Raw genomic sequence first — 15,941 nt, forward strand, 5'->3', positions numbered from 1 at the left:
GCCAACAGCCCTCATTGTTCCACTCTCAACCCCCCAAGGAAGAGTTTTGAAGGTGTGGTTGAGAGTCTGATCCAGTACTCTCAACAGGGTACTACGCATCCATTCGGCCACTGTCTCTGCCCTTTCTTGCATCCATGGGAAGCCATCATCACAGACACGTCGGTTCTGGAGCTGGTGGCACAAGGATACTCCTTCCCCTTCATCTCTACACCCTCCTACCCGGTCCCTCTTTAGGGACCCTTGTCACAAGATTCTGTTTGACCAGGAGGTCCAACGCCTCCTCAGCATGGGGGCGGTTGAGCCTGTTCCTGAGGAAATCTGGGGCAGGGGGTTCTACTCCGCTCACTTCCTTACTCAGAAAAAGAGCAGGGCATGGGGAACTATTTTGGACCTCAGATGACTCAACAAATATGTCCTGTATAGACTCTTCTGGATGGTTACCATTATTCTGTCCCTGGACAAGAATGACTGGATCTCGGCTCTTGACCTACAGGATATGTATTTCCATATCACCATCCACCAGACTCACAGATGCTTCCTTTGTTTCACGGTAGGGTGCTCGCACTATCAATACCGGGTCCTCCCATTCAGCCTATCCACAGTGCCACGAGTGTTTTCCAGAACCTTGGTGGTGGTGACCGCTCATCTTTGCCAGCAGTGAGTCCTTATCTTCCCTTATCTGGACGATCACCTCATGAACAGACCTTTGCTCCCCAAAGCCCTACACATAGTGCTTGTCACCAAGAGTCTCTTACTCAGTCTGGGCTTCCACATCAACTACATGACGTCCACAATCCATCCTACTCAGACTTTGTAGCTTAGAGGAAAGCACATTGACACCATCATGGCCACAGCTACCCTACATGTTCAAAGATTTCGCACTCTATGCAACCTCATTCAGGCAGCATGTCTGTCCCGTACCACCACAGTACGTGCCTGCGTAGCACTACTGAGCCATATGGCCACCACCACTCAGCTGGTCAAGCTAGCCCAGCTTCACGTGTGCTGTCTTCAGTCATGGCTGGTTATCCCTCCACGGGTTCTCACTTCTCTTTAGTGGTGGACATGTCCAGGCAACATTTGCACTGGCGTGCCATTTTACTAACTGCCACCGTTGGTCACTCTTACCACAGGCGCCTCTCTCCTTGGCTGGGGAGTGCACCTTGGTTGGTCATCACGCAGTACAGGGCAGATGGTCGTTAACCAAAAGAGTGCTCCACATCAGCCTGTTGGAGCTCCGAGTGGTCTGCTGTGCCTGCAAATAGTTCCAATGGTTTCTGGTGGGCAAGTAGCTCAGTATCCTTACCGACAACACCACTTGAATGTATTACATCAACTGTCAAGGGGGAGCTCACTCACCGTCTGTCAATGGAGGAGCCATAAGACTGTGAACATGGCGTGTTTGACACCAGCTCAATCCAGTGGTTGTGTATATCCCTGGGTTTCTCTACATGACAGCCAATGCCCTCAGTCATACATTCACTGACCATCACAAATGGGAAACTGACACTGCTGCCCTCAACTGGGTGTTTCAACTGTGGGGCTACCCTCACATAGATCTGTTCACCACCAGAATCAACAGAAAATGCCATTGGTACTGTTCCAGAGCAGGGCTTGGGAACAGTTCCTTGGAGGTGCCTTTACCATACCATGGGATGCGCCTCTGCTGTATGCGTTCCCCCCCACCATTCCACTTATCCACATGTGTTATTCAAAGTCAGACAAGATCAGGCCTTCATCATCCTGGTAGCTCTGGCCTGGCCCAAAATTGGTACCCTTGCCTCTCTTGGATGTCAATAGTGGCTCCTTATCCATTTCCTCCTCACCGTGACCTTCCTGGGACTTTGGCCGCACTCTACATCCCGATCCCCTCAAACTACACCTCCATGCTTGGCTTCCTCATGGCTCCACAGTGCAGAAACCCCATGCTGAGGCAGTAAGGAGAATCCTTGTCACCAGTAGACAAGAATCGACACACAAATCTTATCTTTGTAAGTGGCAGCAGTTTTCCCACTGGATGGACTCTGTGCCTCCTCATACCGTGCCCTTGCCTATTCTTCTGGACTATCTCCTGCACCTGTGTGAGTCAGGCTTTAGCTTCAGCATGGTTCGGGTACACGCCACAGCCACAGAGGCTTTTCACCAATCCAAAGAGGGGCCTTTGTTCTTGGCCCATCCTATCACCAAGTGCTTCCTAACGGGCCTTCAGAACATCTTCCCCATCAGCCCTCACCCCCGTGGTTCCCATATGGGATCTTAATCATGTGCTTCACTGCCTTATGAAGCCGCTTTTTGAGCCCTGGCAATGTGCTTCTAGCTTCACCTGTCTACGAAGGTGTCTCTCCTTGTGGCGATCATGATGGCAAGGCACACTGGGGAGTTAGCCGCCCTAATGGTGGAGCCTCCCTACACTGCCTTTACCAAAGATAATTACCTTGCGGCCTCACCCTGAGTTCTTACCCAAGGTTCGCTCACCATTTCCCATCAGCAAGTCAGTCCACTCACCTCCGTTTTCCCCAAAACTGCATTCTGAACTAGGAGGCGTGGCATGGCATACATTGGATGTCCTTCGGGCGTTAGCCTTCTATATTGACCGTACAAAGCCATGGTGCAAATCTGCCTGGCTTTTCCTATCCTTTGCAAAACGGTCCAAAGGCCTGCCTGTCCCATTCCAAAGACGTTCAAAGTGGGTTTCCTCCTGTATCTACACTTGTTATGAACTTCATCAAAGAGAGTTGCCAGGTGTTGTCACGGGTCACTTAATCTGGGCCATGTCTTCCACTACCACTTCCCTCAAGAATGTACCCCTCACACATGTTTTTAAGGTGGCCATGTGGTCTGCCAGTAACACAGTTGTCCGACATTATGCTCTCATCTAACATCACTTCTTCTATCCAAGTGGGCTGAGCTCCAAACCCACCTCCATTCTGTAACTACTGTTTTATAGTCACCCAGAGTGGAACACCCATGGGGATGCTACTCAAAGAAGAGGAGGAAGTTACTCACCTTGTGCAGTAATGATAGTTCAAGATGTCTCCCCCCATAGGTCCTCCACTTCCTCCTTCCTTCCCCTGCTTTGGAGCGTCCTGCTCTATTTGTCAGGTAGAGGAGGAACGGAGGAGCCTGTGCTGCACATGTGCCAGAGAGTACAAAGAGGTGTTTCTGCGCGTGTGTGGCGCGGGAAGCCCTGCTATGGAAGAACCTCTGAGCGCTGGCACAAGGATGCACCTACACTCAGAGTGGAGCGCCTGTGGGGCCACACGTGTCAAAGAACCATTGTTACTGCACAAGGTGAATAACTTCATCTTCTGTCTCTTTGGCCAGTAAAGTGTGTTTCTTCTCTTTGAAATCCGCTGCAGTCTTTAATTTTCTAAGTCCTTGGCCAAAGGAGCCAACCAATAGCTATTGTAAAAGCTGAATACTGAGTCATGAAAGCTAATGTGCTTTGTATCTGAGTAATTTTTTTGTATTTTTGCCCCTCAACCCTCTAGGCGTGTGTACATATCGTATCTAGATAGTATCCATTTCTTCCGACCCCGTTGCCTCCGAACTGCTGTTTATCATGAAATCCTTATTGGATATCTGGAGTATGTGAAGAAACTTGGGTGAGCAAAAGCTGACTGAATTCTTTGCAAAGTATTGCTGATGTTCAATCCCATGTGAATAGTAGGGTTATTCTATGCAACGTGAATTCAACTTTTGTCTTACTGGGCGGGTCCTATTGATGTATTTAAGACCATCTGTTACCTGCCCTTTACCATTTTCTCAGGAGTATTATGAAATGGACACCTTCTCTCCTCTGAGAGGGACAGGGCCCGGATCTCTGCACCACTATAGTGGGCTTTCCCATACTAGAAATATTTTTCCTAAACTTTTCTTTGTTTTTAGACTGAGAGCATCTCACTCCCTCCACCCACTAAACTTGAGAGAGAGGTGGGTATTACATAGTTCATGAAAACCCTAAGTTTCATGATTAGATCATGGGCCCTTGGATCAATATAAGCGATTGCTGCCATGAAAGTCCCGAACATCTTTGCTAGGAATCAAGAAGTCTGCATCGTTGTTAAGTGTGGTTGGGTTTATGTGTAGAAAAGGCCAAGGAATTTAATGAGAAGCCAAATGAGTATTAACTGAGGTGGTGATGGTATTTTTTTAAATGTAACCTGCAGGTATGTGACAGGTCACATTTGGGCCTGTCCCCCAAGTGAAGGAGATGACTATATTTTCCATTGCCATCCCCCTGATCAGAAAATACCAAAACCCAAACGTCTGCAGGAATGGTATAAGAAGATGTTAGACAAGGCATTTGCTGAGAGGATCATTCATGACTACAAGGTTTGTGTAACTTTTACTGGCTGGGTTGTGTTGACAGTGTACTTCCGTGTAAGGGCAGTGACTGTGCTGGTTAATATTTGCTAACCATTCAGATTCTTAGCCACTGTTTATTTTCCCTCACTTACAGTTTTCTGCAACTTTTACCTCTGAAGCTACAGCTTTTCAGGCTTCGTCTCTTCCTTAAGGGAAATTTTGGGGACATTTGAGCAAAACTAATTCAGCCAGGTTTGGATAGAGAGTGGAAAATAATATCTAGCTATATGTCTATATATTGAATAGCTGTTTTTATCAGGTCTTTTGAACATCAGTGGCCCTGAAATAACGGGAGTTGAAAGCTGAATCATAGCACGGGAATAGCCTTCGTTAAGGAAGAGTGCTTTGGAGGATGGTGGCAAAAACTGGTTTTGATTTGACCAAGTTCTGACCCATTAAAAATTGTGCTCTGACAGGCATTTTCTCAATGAGTTTATAAAGTGTGGCACTGAAGAAAGTTATACTGCTTGCTCTTAATTAGCTAACTTAGCTGAATAGTGAGTTAAAGGCTCTGTGGTGCCTTTGGTCACATTAATTGATTTTCTTGTAACAGAAAAACTGTGCTGCTTGTAAGTTTATCAGACAGATGCTCTTTCCTAAGGTCCTTGTGAAGTGTGTGGTGTATGGGGCACTTGGCTGGCATTTAGCCTAAAAGCCAGATATTTTTATCTTTCAAAAATCTCCTCTATGGGAGAGAATTTTCATCTTTGAGTGACGGTGTCTATTGTACTCCAGTGAGTGTTACAAAGAAGAAAGTAAAGGTTACTCTTCTGATCGTACAAATGCTTTGTATGTAAACACGTTATTAGTAACTTAATAATTGCTAGTTCTGCGGGCCGTGTTTGTGGCAATGTTTTAGAATACACATAGAACCAGTTCCTTTTTATGTGTCATACTGGATACTAAAAAAAGCATTAAGCTCTCTCTGCGCAGCAGGGGTGCCTCAGACTCTATTGACTCAGGCTCCTTTTGTTGTATTTGAATCTGACCCTTGTGCAACACATGTAACAGGACATCTTCAAACAAGCAACTGAGGATAGGCTGACAAGTGCCAAGGAGCTGCCTTACTTCGAAGGTGATTTCTGGCCAAATGTGCTGGAAGAGAGCATTAAGGAGCTAGAACAGGAAGAAGAGGAAAGGAAGAAGGAGGAAAGTACAGCAGCTAGTGAAACAACAGAGGTAAGTTATATTTCACATCTAGCATTTGTCCTGAAATCAGAAGATTGTCATAGTTGACAATCTCAGCTGCAGCTCATGCCTGGAACTAGTAGTGCTCTGAACTGGAAGGAAAAAAACATTTTGTCTTTCAATTGAGATTTTAAACTACGATTCCCTTCAGCTGAATTTCTGGCATCTTTCCAGATAAAAGCTAAAAATTCTAATACACTTGTTTAAATAGAGTAGTAAAAACTTCCACATCCTAACCAGTGTTCCTACTCGCTTTCCCAAACCCCCAGGATGTCTGAGAGCTGTTCCAGATACTGCTTGGTTTGCTTTACAGTCCCTTCACTGAATTTCTAAATTCAAGCTACCTTAAAATATCTGCATTTTAAAGGATGCTGTTTGGAGTCTGAATTCTTCTTTCTACAGCAAGCCAATGCATGTCAGTTTGCGGTAACGGGGTTAAAATTCAGGTGTTAGTACTGCTCACTACTAAGCTGTTTTCATTGACTTAGACCATGATTCTGTCATTTCCTCCAATACCAAACATATCCAGGTTCCCAGAATTATCAGTGGCACCAGAGCATTTGCCCCTAGCTTTCCTGTCAGCCCCACCTCTTCCAGTGAAGTCAGTGACAGCTGCTCTCTAGTCTCATGCCAGGCCCCATCCTTACAACAACTGGACAGCTGCAGCCCTTCTGCTATGGCCACCTTTGGGTGCTGACACCCTCGCCCTGTCCTCTGCCCCAATGCCATACTGAGACCTGTCGACAACCTTACAGGGTGGGGCCGGGGTGAGGGTTGAGGTGCGCGCTCAGGGTTGGAACACAGTTGTGGTGCTGGGAGTGCAGGCTCTGGAATACGTCTGGGGAGGAGCGGTTTGGCTGCAGGCTGCCCTGTGGAGAGAGGAGTACCTCTCACCTGGTGCCAAGCTACTGCGCTCAGAGAGGCACCTCACTGCCACAGCCCCAGTGGTGCCTGTGCCCCAGCCACAGCAGATCCGTGCTAGTTTGGGGCCAGAGCGCCTCACCCCAATCCCCATGACAGTTCTGGGGCAGGTCTGTGCTGGGGCTGCGGGGAGAGGGGTCTCCCCCCACTGCAACAGGTCAGCAGCTTGCAAAAAGGCAACTCTCTGCTGCAGCCCTGGGCCACTGCATGGGGCTTGTGTTAAGAGAATCTGTAGGTGGCTACTGTTGCATCTCCCTTACCCCCACCCCCATCGTCCAAGGCGGGAGCTGGTACCCCACAGACAGTTGGCTACTCTAACGCTCCCTGGGTACATTTGGCATTCAGCACAAAGGAGTCAATCTCAGGGAGCTCTCATTTACCACAGGGACCATCCTGGTGCAGAATGAGGGGAGTGCAAAGGGCACTTTTACCCCTCCTCTTCTCCAGGCTGCACTGTGCAGTCCTTGCTTACTGCTGAAGACAAGCCCTGGTTTTTTGGCCTTTGCATTCAAAACATGTTAAAAGTTTCACTGAATAGGAGGAGGATTTGGCTCAAAAGATGACATTTTACTTAACCAGGTGCTGCTTAGATAGACGTGAAACATACAAAAGCTATTGAAGGAAGTTTTGCAGGGCCTTACCAGAGTACAGGCTCATCACACCATCACCATAACAGAGGGAAATCTGGTTTGGATTAACTAACAGCAAAGAGCTGGGACAGCACACAAACAACACCAAAACATTATTTCAGGGAACTGTGGTATTAGTGACTAAGCCCATGCACAGAGATTGATCACAGACTAGGAAGAAGAGGCTGAAATGTGGTTCATAGAACATAATCCTGGCTTTCCTTTCTCTCCTAGCCTTTGACCCAAGAAGTATTTTTCTGCCCTTATCTCATATGTTTGCAAAGGAGGCATTAAAATTTGAGAAGGAAAATAAAGGCACATAGGATAGTTCAGTTCAGAATCTGGTCTGTTTTGAAAAGACCGGCACTTCTGTATGACTGCTCATCATGAGTAGAATGTTTTTCATGCATTTACATGGACTTGGTCAGAACTTAATTATAAATTAGGTGCTGAAAAACTGAACGAATTGATAAAAGAATATTGGTATCTAAAGGCAGAAGCAAGAGAATAATCTTAACTTGTTAGAAGAGTGGAGGGTTTATTATCATGTTTACTGAACTGCATGCTTTTCAGTTTAGGTAGTTTGTCTTTGTGTTTTGAATAAATTGTTTGCCAAGAATATCAGTGTGTTACTGTTTCATTTCAGAAAACTTTCATGGGTGCTTTGGGGATTTTAAAATAAATTCTTTTGGGTTGGGTAGGTTACAACTCTCAGGATGTTTTGGGAGGTTTTTGACTCGATGTTCCTAAGAGAGGCAAGTTTTTTGCCTCATTTACATATAATCTGACCTGTTAATAAATACAGAAAGTGCTTTAAAATTGTTTAATACACCGTTACTGTGGTCTGATGTGTGTCTGCAGCTGCCTAGCATATGCCCTTGTTAGCAAATTTCTTTCGGAAAGGCTTATACGTGTGCAGTAGCCAGTTTTCTGAATGGCATAAGATGTAGTCTTTAATTTTAAAGCACCCAAAATACTCACCCTTGTCTGCATGTTGAGCCTCAGGACATACATGAATTCGTAGTCACAACCCCTGTTTGAAATGGGAAAGCCCAAAAAAGCATCTGAAATCCCAAGGGCAAGCAGCTTTTGTTAAAACTCCTAAAATGTATGTTTTGTTTTAAAAAAAAAAAAAACAAAACAAAAAAAAAACTGCAAGTAAGCTGTGAATGTTAGTGTGCAAAACTTTCACACAGTTATAATGAAAACAAAACTACATAAAATCCCACATCCTATGTTACTTTAAATTGTTTGAAAATTGATTTTTTTTCCCTTTCCTTGCCTGACAAGTTTTAAATTCAGGGCATCTGTTTCCCCTGGAAGACTTGACCTATCGATTTATAGTAAATTGGAAAAAATTCTCACCTCTTGACAGCAAAGGGCTTGAGTGAAACAACAATAAATGGAACATAGTTTTGCTGAGTTTAACATCCTTCTGCCATATTTATTGCAGGGGAGCCAGGGTGACAGCAAGAATGCCAAGAAAAAGAATAACAAAAAAACCAACAAGAATAAGAGCAGCATCAGCCGAGCTAACAAAAAGAAACCCACCATGCCAAATGTGTCCAATGATCTCTCCCAGAAGCTGTATGCCACCATGGAGAAGCATAAAGAGGTACAGTCACACATATTGCCTACCTAGGGGATAACTTTTTGGAAAATGAGGCATGACAGTAGTCAAAACAGGAAGGAACAATGCTTCGCACTTTTTAAATGTCTTTTACAATACATAATGAAGCAGTTTACCTTCATATAAATTAGAGCACAGCATGTCTATGGCGTGATATAAGCTCTATTTCTCTACTGAATAGTTTTATTTCTGAAAGCTGGTTTGGAGTATTTTTATAATCCTAGTTGTCTTCCCCATTTTTGCAGGTCTTTTTTGTGATTCACTTACATGCTGGACCTGTAATAAACACCCTGCCTCCCATTGTGGACCCTGATCCATTACTTAGCTGTGATTTGATGGATGGGAGAGATGCCTTCCTTACCTTAGCAAGAGATAAGCACTGGGAGTTCTCCTCATTACGCCGATCCAAGTGGTCCACACTGTGCATGCTCGTAGAATTACATACTCAAGGGCAGGACCGTTTTGTCTATACATGCAATGAGTGCAAGCACCACGTGGAAACAAGGTGGCATTGTACCGTCTGTGAGGTATGTGCAAGTGTGGCTGACTTCTTCCTTTTTGCACTCTTCTTCTGAATGTGTGTCTTTTCCCCCCAAGTTAAATGTTCTCCCCAGAGCTCCAGAAAATAATTCTGCATTAGGTTTAAGGCTAGTCAGCATGGGTTAATTGGAATAGAGCAGCATTCGCTCTGTGCATGACCACTGACCCTAACCCTTGTTGTAGATGTGGCAAGGTCAACAGATTTCTCCTGTCAGTTGAGCTGTTGCCTCTTGAGTTCTGCTGCAGTGGAAGAACCCTTTCTGCCTCTTTAGTGTCTGTGCTGCAGCTGTGCCTCTGTTATACCTGCAGTGTCCACAGTTTGTTCTTTTAAGCAAGTATCTTGTAACACAAGAGGTGTTGTTTTGAAGATAAAATTTTGATTTAGGGGTAGTAACTGATTTCTAGCCTAACTCCTTTAGGAGCTGTTAAAAATGTAGCAATCACACAAAATCAGTTTCTGAATCTAAGGTATGTTTACTGTTAAACTCCGATTCTGAGCTCACTTTAACTTGATATTGAAGTACATAGCAGCTCGACATCGTGCTAGTCTCTGAAACTGGACTAGGAGACTGATCAAGTTAGTAATTGAGCAGAAGAGAAATGCTAGGGCCTTTGGCTTTTGCTCTGGGTAGATTTCTCTGCAGAGTAGACAGCAGCTTTGGACTTATCTACCTGGAGAAATGTAGCAGTATAATTTGATTGCTGTAGTTACACAGGTGTTAACCCCTCATGGGCACTTTCGTATCAGAGGTTAGCGTGTGTTGGTATGAGGTTGGACTAGATGGGCCTTGGGATCTAATCTGGCAGTTCTGTACAAAGTTGGAACCCTAAATTACAGTTTAAGACTATGAATTTTAAGTTCCATTGTTCTCAGCTGCCTGCCTGCCTGGCTGCTGGTGGTGGTGGTGGTTGCAACTTGTGGGGACTTTAAAAAAAGAAGGCCGGGGGTGGGGGTTTGTATCGGCTTTGGTTAGTTCTGTTCTCGGGCAGTGTTGAATGCTCCTGCCAAAGGAGTAGTCAGGGTTCAAGAGGAGCACCTCTTGGGTCCAGAATACCCATTTGTGGAGCTCCTGGTGTTCAGCACTGACCCATTAGCATTTGAAAAGTTCATTCTACTCAGTGATGTCCTGTCCCACTGAGGCAGCTGTAGTTGATGGGCTGGAAACCTAAGTACAGGCAGGGCAATTAGGGGCTGGGGATAATATCTGAGTAGCTTCTAAAAAGGTTTCTGGCTCTAGAAGGACTTAACTGGAGCATTCTCATGACTAGCACCAGAGGGTCAGGAGGGACTGAAAGGGTCATCCAGTCTAATCAGCCAAGATGCAGGATTTGTGGGTGAGCCTAGCATCTCTTCTCTTACGCTAGCCCAGTTCCTGCAGTCACAGCATTGGGTGTTGGGTCCTTCCAGAATGTGCCTTAGTTGGCATTGATGGACCCCGTCCTCCAAAAACCCCCACGGAACAGTAATGCCTAGTTACAGGTTAAGAACACGTCGGCATAAGACCTCTTTAGCCCTTTTAGTGATGACCTTTATGCTGCACTGAGATGCTGAACTTAGTGGATTTTCCTTTGCTTTTAGGACTACGACCTTTGCATTAACTGCTACAACACTAAAAGCCATGACCACAAGATGGTTAAATGGGGCCTGGGCCTGGATGATGAGAGCAACAGCCAAGGAGAGCAGCAGTCCAAGAGCCCCCAGGAATCGCGCCGCCTGAGCATCCAGCGCTGCATCCAGTCGCTGGTCCATGCCTGCCAGTGCCGCAACGCAAACTGCTCGTTACCGTCCTGCCAGAAGATGAAACGGGTTGTGCAGCACACCAAGGGCTGCAAGCGCAAGACGAACGGGGGCTGTCCTGTGTGCAAGCAGCTCATTGCTCTTTGCTGCTACCATGCCAAACACTGCCAAGAGAACAAATGCCCAGTGCCATTCTGTCTCAATATCAAACACAAGCTCCGGCAGCAGCAGATTCAGCACCGCCTCCAGCAAGCTCAGTTAATGCGCCGAAGGATGGCGACCATGAACACCCGAAATGTGCCTCAGCAAAGTTTGCCTTCTCCTACCTCAGCGACGCCTGGTACTCCCACGCAGCAGCCAAGTACGCCACAAACACCACAGCCGCCTCCTCAGCCCCAGCCCTCCCCTGTAAGTATGTCACCAGCTGGCTTCCCCAGCGCAACAAGAACTCAGCCCCCTGCTGCTGTTCCAACAGGAAAACCTACAGCCCAGGTGTCAGCACCACCACCTCCTGCCCAGCCGCCCCCAGCTGCTGTGGAAGCGGCTCGGCAGATTGAGAGAGAAGCTGCCCAGCAGCAGCAGCAGCTCTACAGGGTCAACACCATAAACAATGGTTTACCTCCTATGCCTGGACGACCAGTAAACCCAGCGGTGGGTTCAGTGAACCAGATGCAGCAGGTTGGCATGAATGTACCCCGGCCTAACCCTGTAAGCGGTCCGGTAATGTCCAGCATGCAGCCTGGCCAGTGGCAGTCAACACCAATGCCAGCGCAGCAGCCAATGCAGCCGGGGATGCCGAGACCGGTTATGCCAATGCCGCCGCAGCAAACGGTAGCTGGGCCGAGAATGCCAGGCGTGCAGCAGCCACCGCGCAGTATTGCACCGAACGCACTTCAGGACCTATTGCGGACCTTGAAATCGCCCAGCTCTCCGCAGCAGCAACAGCAGGTCCTTAATATTCTCAAATCCAACCCACAGCTCATGGCAGCTTTTATAAAGCAAAGAACAGCCAAATACGTGGCAAACCAGCCTGGGATGCAACCACAAGCCGGCATACAGCCCCAGCCTGGGATGCAGCAGTCTCAGACTGGGATGCAGCAGCCAGGTATGCACACACAGCCCAGCTTGCAGACCATAAATGCAATGCAAGCGGGAGTCCAGAGACCGAGTGTTCCCCCTCAGCAGCAGGGAATAGCTGGCATGACTCCCCAGGGACAAGCGATAAACATTATGAACCCTGGACACAATCCCGGCATGGCAAATATGAGTCCGCAGTATAGAGAGATATTGAGGAGGCAGTTACTGCAGCAGCAGCAGCAGCAGCAACAACAACAACAAGGAGGTGCTGGCATGGCGGCAGGGATGGCAGGGCATAATCAGTTTCAGCAGCCTCAAGGACCTGGAGGTTATCCACAAGCCATGCAACAGCAAAGAATGCAGCAGCATATATCAATACAAGGGGGGTCCATGGGACAGATGGCTCAGATGGGACAGCTGAATCAGATGGGCCAACCTGGCATGGGGGCAGATGGCACTTCCAACATTCAGCAAGCACTGCAGCAAAGGATTCTGCAACAGCAACAGATGAAACAGCAGATAGGGTCCCCCGGCCAGCCTAATCCCATGAGCCCACAGCAGCATATGCTCTCAGGACAGCCACAGGCATCTCATCTCCCTGGCCAGCAGATCGCCACATCCCTCAGCAACCAGGTGCGATCTCCAGCACCCGTTCAGTCTCCCCGGCCCCAATCCCAGCCACCACATTCCAGCCCGTCACCAAGGATACAGCCCCAACCTTCACCTCATCATGTATCTCCCCAGACTGGTTCCCCCCACCCAGGACTTGCAGTTACTATGGCTAGCTCCATGGATCAGGGACACTTGGGCAACCCAGAACAGAGTGCAATGCTTCCGCAGTTAAACACCCCAAACAGGAGTGCATTGTCTAACGAATTGTCTCTGGTTGGTGATACCACAGGAGACACGCTAGAAAAATTTGTGGAGGGTTTGTAGCATTATGGGAGCATCGCTTCTTTTTCCTTTCGTGTTCTTGGACATTTTGTACTGAAAATTCAGACATCTAGGTTGTTTAGAACCCTAGATGGAACTGCTGCTTCCTACACGTGGAAGAATGAATTGCTGTTTAAAAAAACAATACAAAGAATATATTTTTTTGTTAAAGCCAGGCAGTTAAAGTCTCTTTTTTTGTGGGTTTTTTGTTTTTGGGTTTTTATTTTTGTTCCTGTTGCTCATACCTTTTTTTTAATGGGAAAAACAAGTTCATTATATTCATATTTTTATTTGCATTTTCAAGACTTTAAACATTTGTGTTTAAAAGAGAAGAAAAATAATATTCAGAAACTGTTTCCTGAAAAATGCAACATTATAATGTATCCCGATAACTTTGACATGTTCCGGGAAGATTTTTTTTCTATAGTGAACTCTGCAGGCATTTGAAGTATTACCCCTGGAAAAAATAGGAATTGACTCTTGCACACACACACAAACACACACACACATATTGGCCAATGCCAAAAATCCTTGTCTTGCAGATGTAGAAATTGTTGCTTTGTTTCTCTGATAAAACTGGTTTTAGATGAAAAAAATAGGGATGATCACTCTTAGACCGTGCTGATTTCAGTAGAGAAGAAGCATTCTTTTCTTTCATTCTTTCTTCTATGTGAAACTTGAAATGAGGAAAGCAATTCTAGTGTAAATCATGCAAGCTCTATAATTACTATAAATAAGAAAATACAAGAAGATTCAATCACTGTATAGAATGGTAAAAAACAAAAAACAAAAAAAACCTCATTTCTTACCTATATATCATATTGTTAAATAAACTGTGTGCAACAGACAAAAAGGGTGGTCCTTCTTGAATTCATGTACATGGTATTAACACTTAGTGTTTGGGGTTTTTTGTTATGAAAATGCTGTTTTCAACATTGTATTTGGACTATGCATGTCTTTTTTCCATTGTATATAAAGTATTGCTTAAAATTGATATAAATTACTGAAGTTTTTAACATGTATTCTGTTCTTTAAAATCCATGTAAGAATGTTTAAGGTTTTTATTTATTTATATATTTTTTGGATCATGTTCTTTGTAAGACATGGCTATGAATATTCACTCATTATACAGAAGCAGCCAGTGGCATTGATAGGTAAGGCACGATACAAGGAGTGCTGTCGATGGTATGTCTGTTTTCCCACACCCTTTACCTACTGTTTCCTTTCTGGGGACAGGGTGAGGAAGCTGATCAGTTCCCCATACATTTTAATACTTACAGGCATTCATCCAGAAGGGTTAACTGGAATAAATTATTAATAGCTGTTGCTTTTCAAAAAACGCATTGAATTTAGAGAAGGATCACCATTGCGAGAGAGAGAAAGTACTGAGTTAATTCTAGGCTAATTTATTTAGTCTATAGCAAAATATGAACATAATATGAACCTGTTGATTTTAACACTATTTTTCTGCTGTTAACTCCAAGTCTAGATTTGAGGGTTTATCTGTGGAATAAAAATAACTAATCACGTACATGTCCACTCTAATATCCTCTCGACATGCCCTGGTGTTCATGGGCACACTCTAACACCCTATAATTTACTTTGTTTTGGCATTTAAAACCTGAGGAAACTCTCCAGGTCTAGGATGTGAAAGTTACATCCATGGTTAGCCTAGGATCACACCACCTTAAACTGTAGTCATGTGGCTTGCGGGAACGTCAAAGGGGATTTGCAGCAAATCCAGAAGAATAAACCCTAGCCCACGGTCTGATGTTGCTCCGCTTAGGAGCACCTGGCTTGCTTGGCTTTTTCCATGAATCTAGCACTTCTGCTAGCATTGCATTTTTTTTATTGGGACAGTGTTGTAAGGAAAACAGCAAAATATATTAACTTCTGGAAGTGGAAGAACCTTTTGCCCCATACTGTGAAAATAGTAGTGCACTATAGCACTGCTTAATCTTTTTTAAACTGTAGAGGGTCTCTGCTTAAACTTGTTCTGCAAATCTTAACTGTTGTACCAACACCACCATCTTTGGACTCATCTTCCCATGCAACTGTCTTCAGCAATCAAGATGTCAAAATTCTGGGCTGGGGTGAGGCCACTGAACACTAATCCAAAGCTTGTCCAAAGGAAATTGTTGTAAAAAGGATGGAAAGCCCTGATGCTGTGTCTCATGCTGTATACATAAAAGAAGAAAAATACTATATTTGTGATCAAAAAGAGGAAACTTGAAATGTGCTGGTGTTTCTAATAAAAGCTGGTAAAACTGCTTGGATTGAAGGATGGTTCCAATTGGCTAGTTCCCAGTAGGATCAGCTGAATCCGAACTAAGGGTTAGTCCTGCCAGTGTACATGTGCGTATGTATACATATATATGAAAATAATTATTCTAAAAATCCATTAGCACTATTTCTAAAGCAGGGTAAGCGAAACCTGAGAGAGATGGGTCTGATTCCATGTTACCATTCAGCTGGGTTCTGGCTGTGGAAGGTGTGCAAGGAAATCCTGATAGGAAATGGAGAAACATCATTCAGTTCTGAAAACTGTTGTGAATGCTCCCGATGCCATACGTATGGAAAGGGGGAACAGTCTGAAATGCACGGTCCCTGTTCCTGATCCCATATTCTCTGCAGCCATGCCGAAGGCAGTGGCACATGATTTCTCTGGCTTCTTGAAATAATTGCAGACATTAGATGAGGTTCTTAGTGTTTCTGTTTGATTTAGTGGGCCTACTGGGGACACACAAAATCAAACTATTGGGTTGACAGTTGACCCCTATACTCCCTCACTGTCACAAGGAGTAAAGGTCGTCAGCCAGATAAGCTGATCATAAATACATCGATTCCAGGTACACAGAGTAGCTGGAATTGTGTATCTAGGATCGACATTCATTTCTAGTGTAGACCTGCCTTGAGA

General features: G+C 45.3%; 1 protein-coding gene across 3 annotated transcripts in view; it reads left to right on the forward strand.

The window, feature by feature from the left end:
- CREBBP (CREB binding lysine acetyltransferase) overlaps nucleotides 1-15,294 on the forward strand; it is a 141,499-nt gene extending 126,205 nt beyond the window's left edge. For all 3 annotated transcript variants that reach the window (XM_075010346.1, XM_075010347.1, XM_075010348.1), the window contains exons 26-31: nucleotides 3,492-3,605; nucleotides 4,170-4,335; nucleotides 5,380-5,547; nucleotides 8,560-8,721; nucleotides 8,982-9,263; nucleotides 10,856-15,294. In XM_075010346.1, coding sequence (XP_074866447.1) covers nucleotides 3,492-3,605; nucleotides 4,170-4,335; nucleotides 5,380-5,547; nucleotides 8,560-8,721; nucleotides 8,982-9,263; nucleotides 10,856-13,027 — 3,064 coding nt within the window. In that variant the 3' untranslated portion in view covers nucleotides 13,028-15,294. The remainder of the gene's footprint in view (nucleotides 1-3,491; nucleotides 3,606-4,169; nucleotides 4,336-5,379; nucleotides 5,548-8,559; nucleotides 8,722-8,981; nucleotides 9,264-10,855) is intronic.
- The last annotated feature ends 647 nt before the right edge of the window (nucleotides 15,295-15,941 follow it).

The sequence above is a fragment of the Carettochelys insculpta genome, chromosome 16 (assembly GCF_033958435.1).
Source record: "Carettochelys insculpta isolate YL-2023 chromosome 16, ASM3395843v1, whole genome shotgun sequence".
Taxonomy (NCBI): domain Eukaryota; kingdom Metazoa; phylum Chordata; order Testudines; family Carettochelyidae; genus Carettochelys; species Carettochelys insculpta.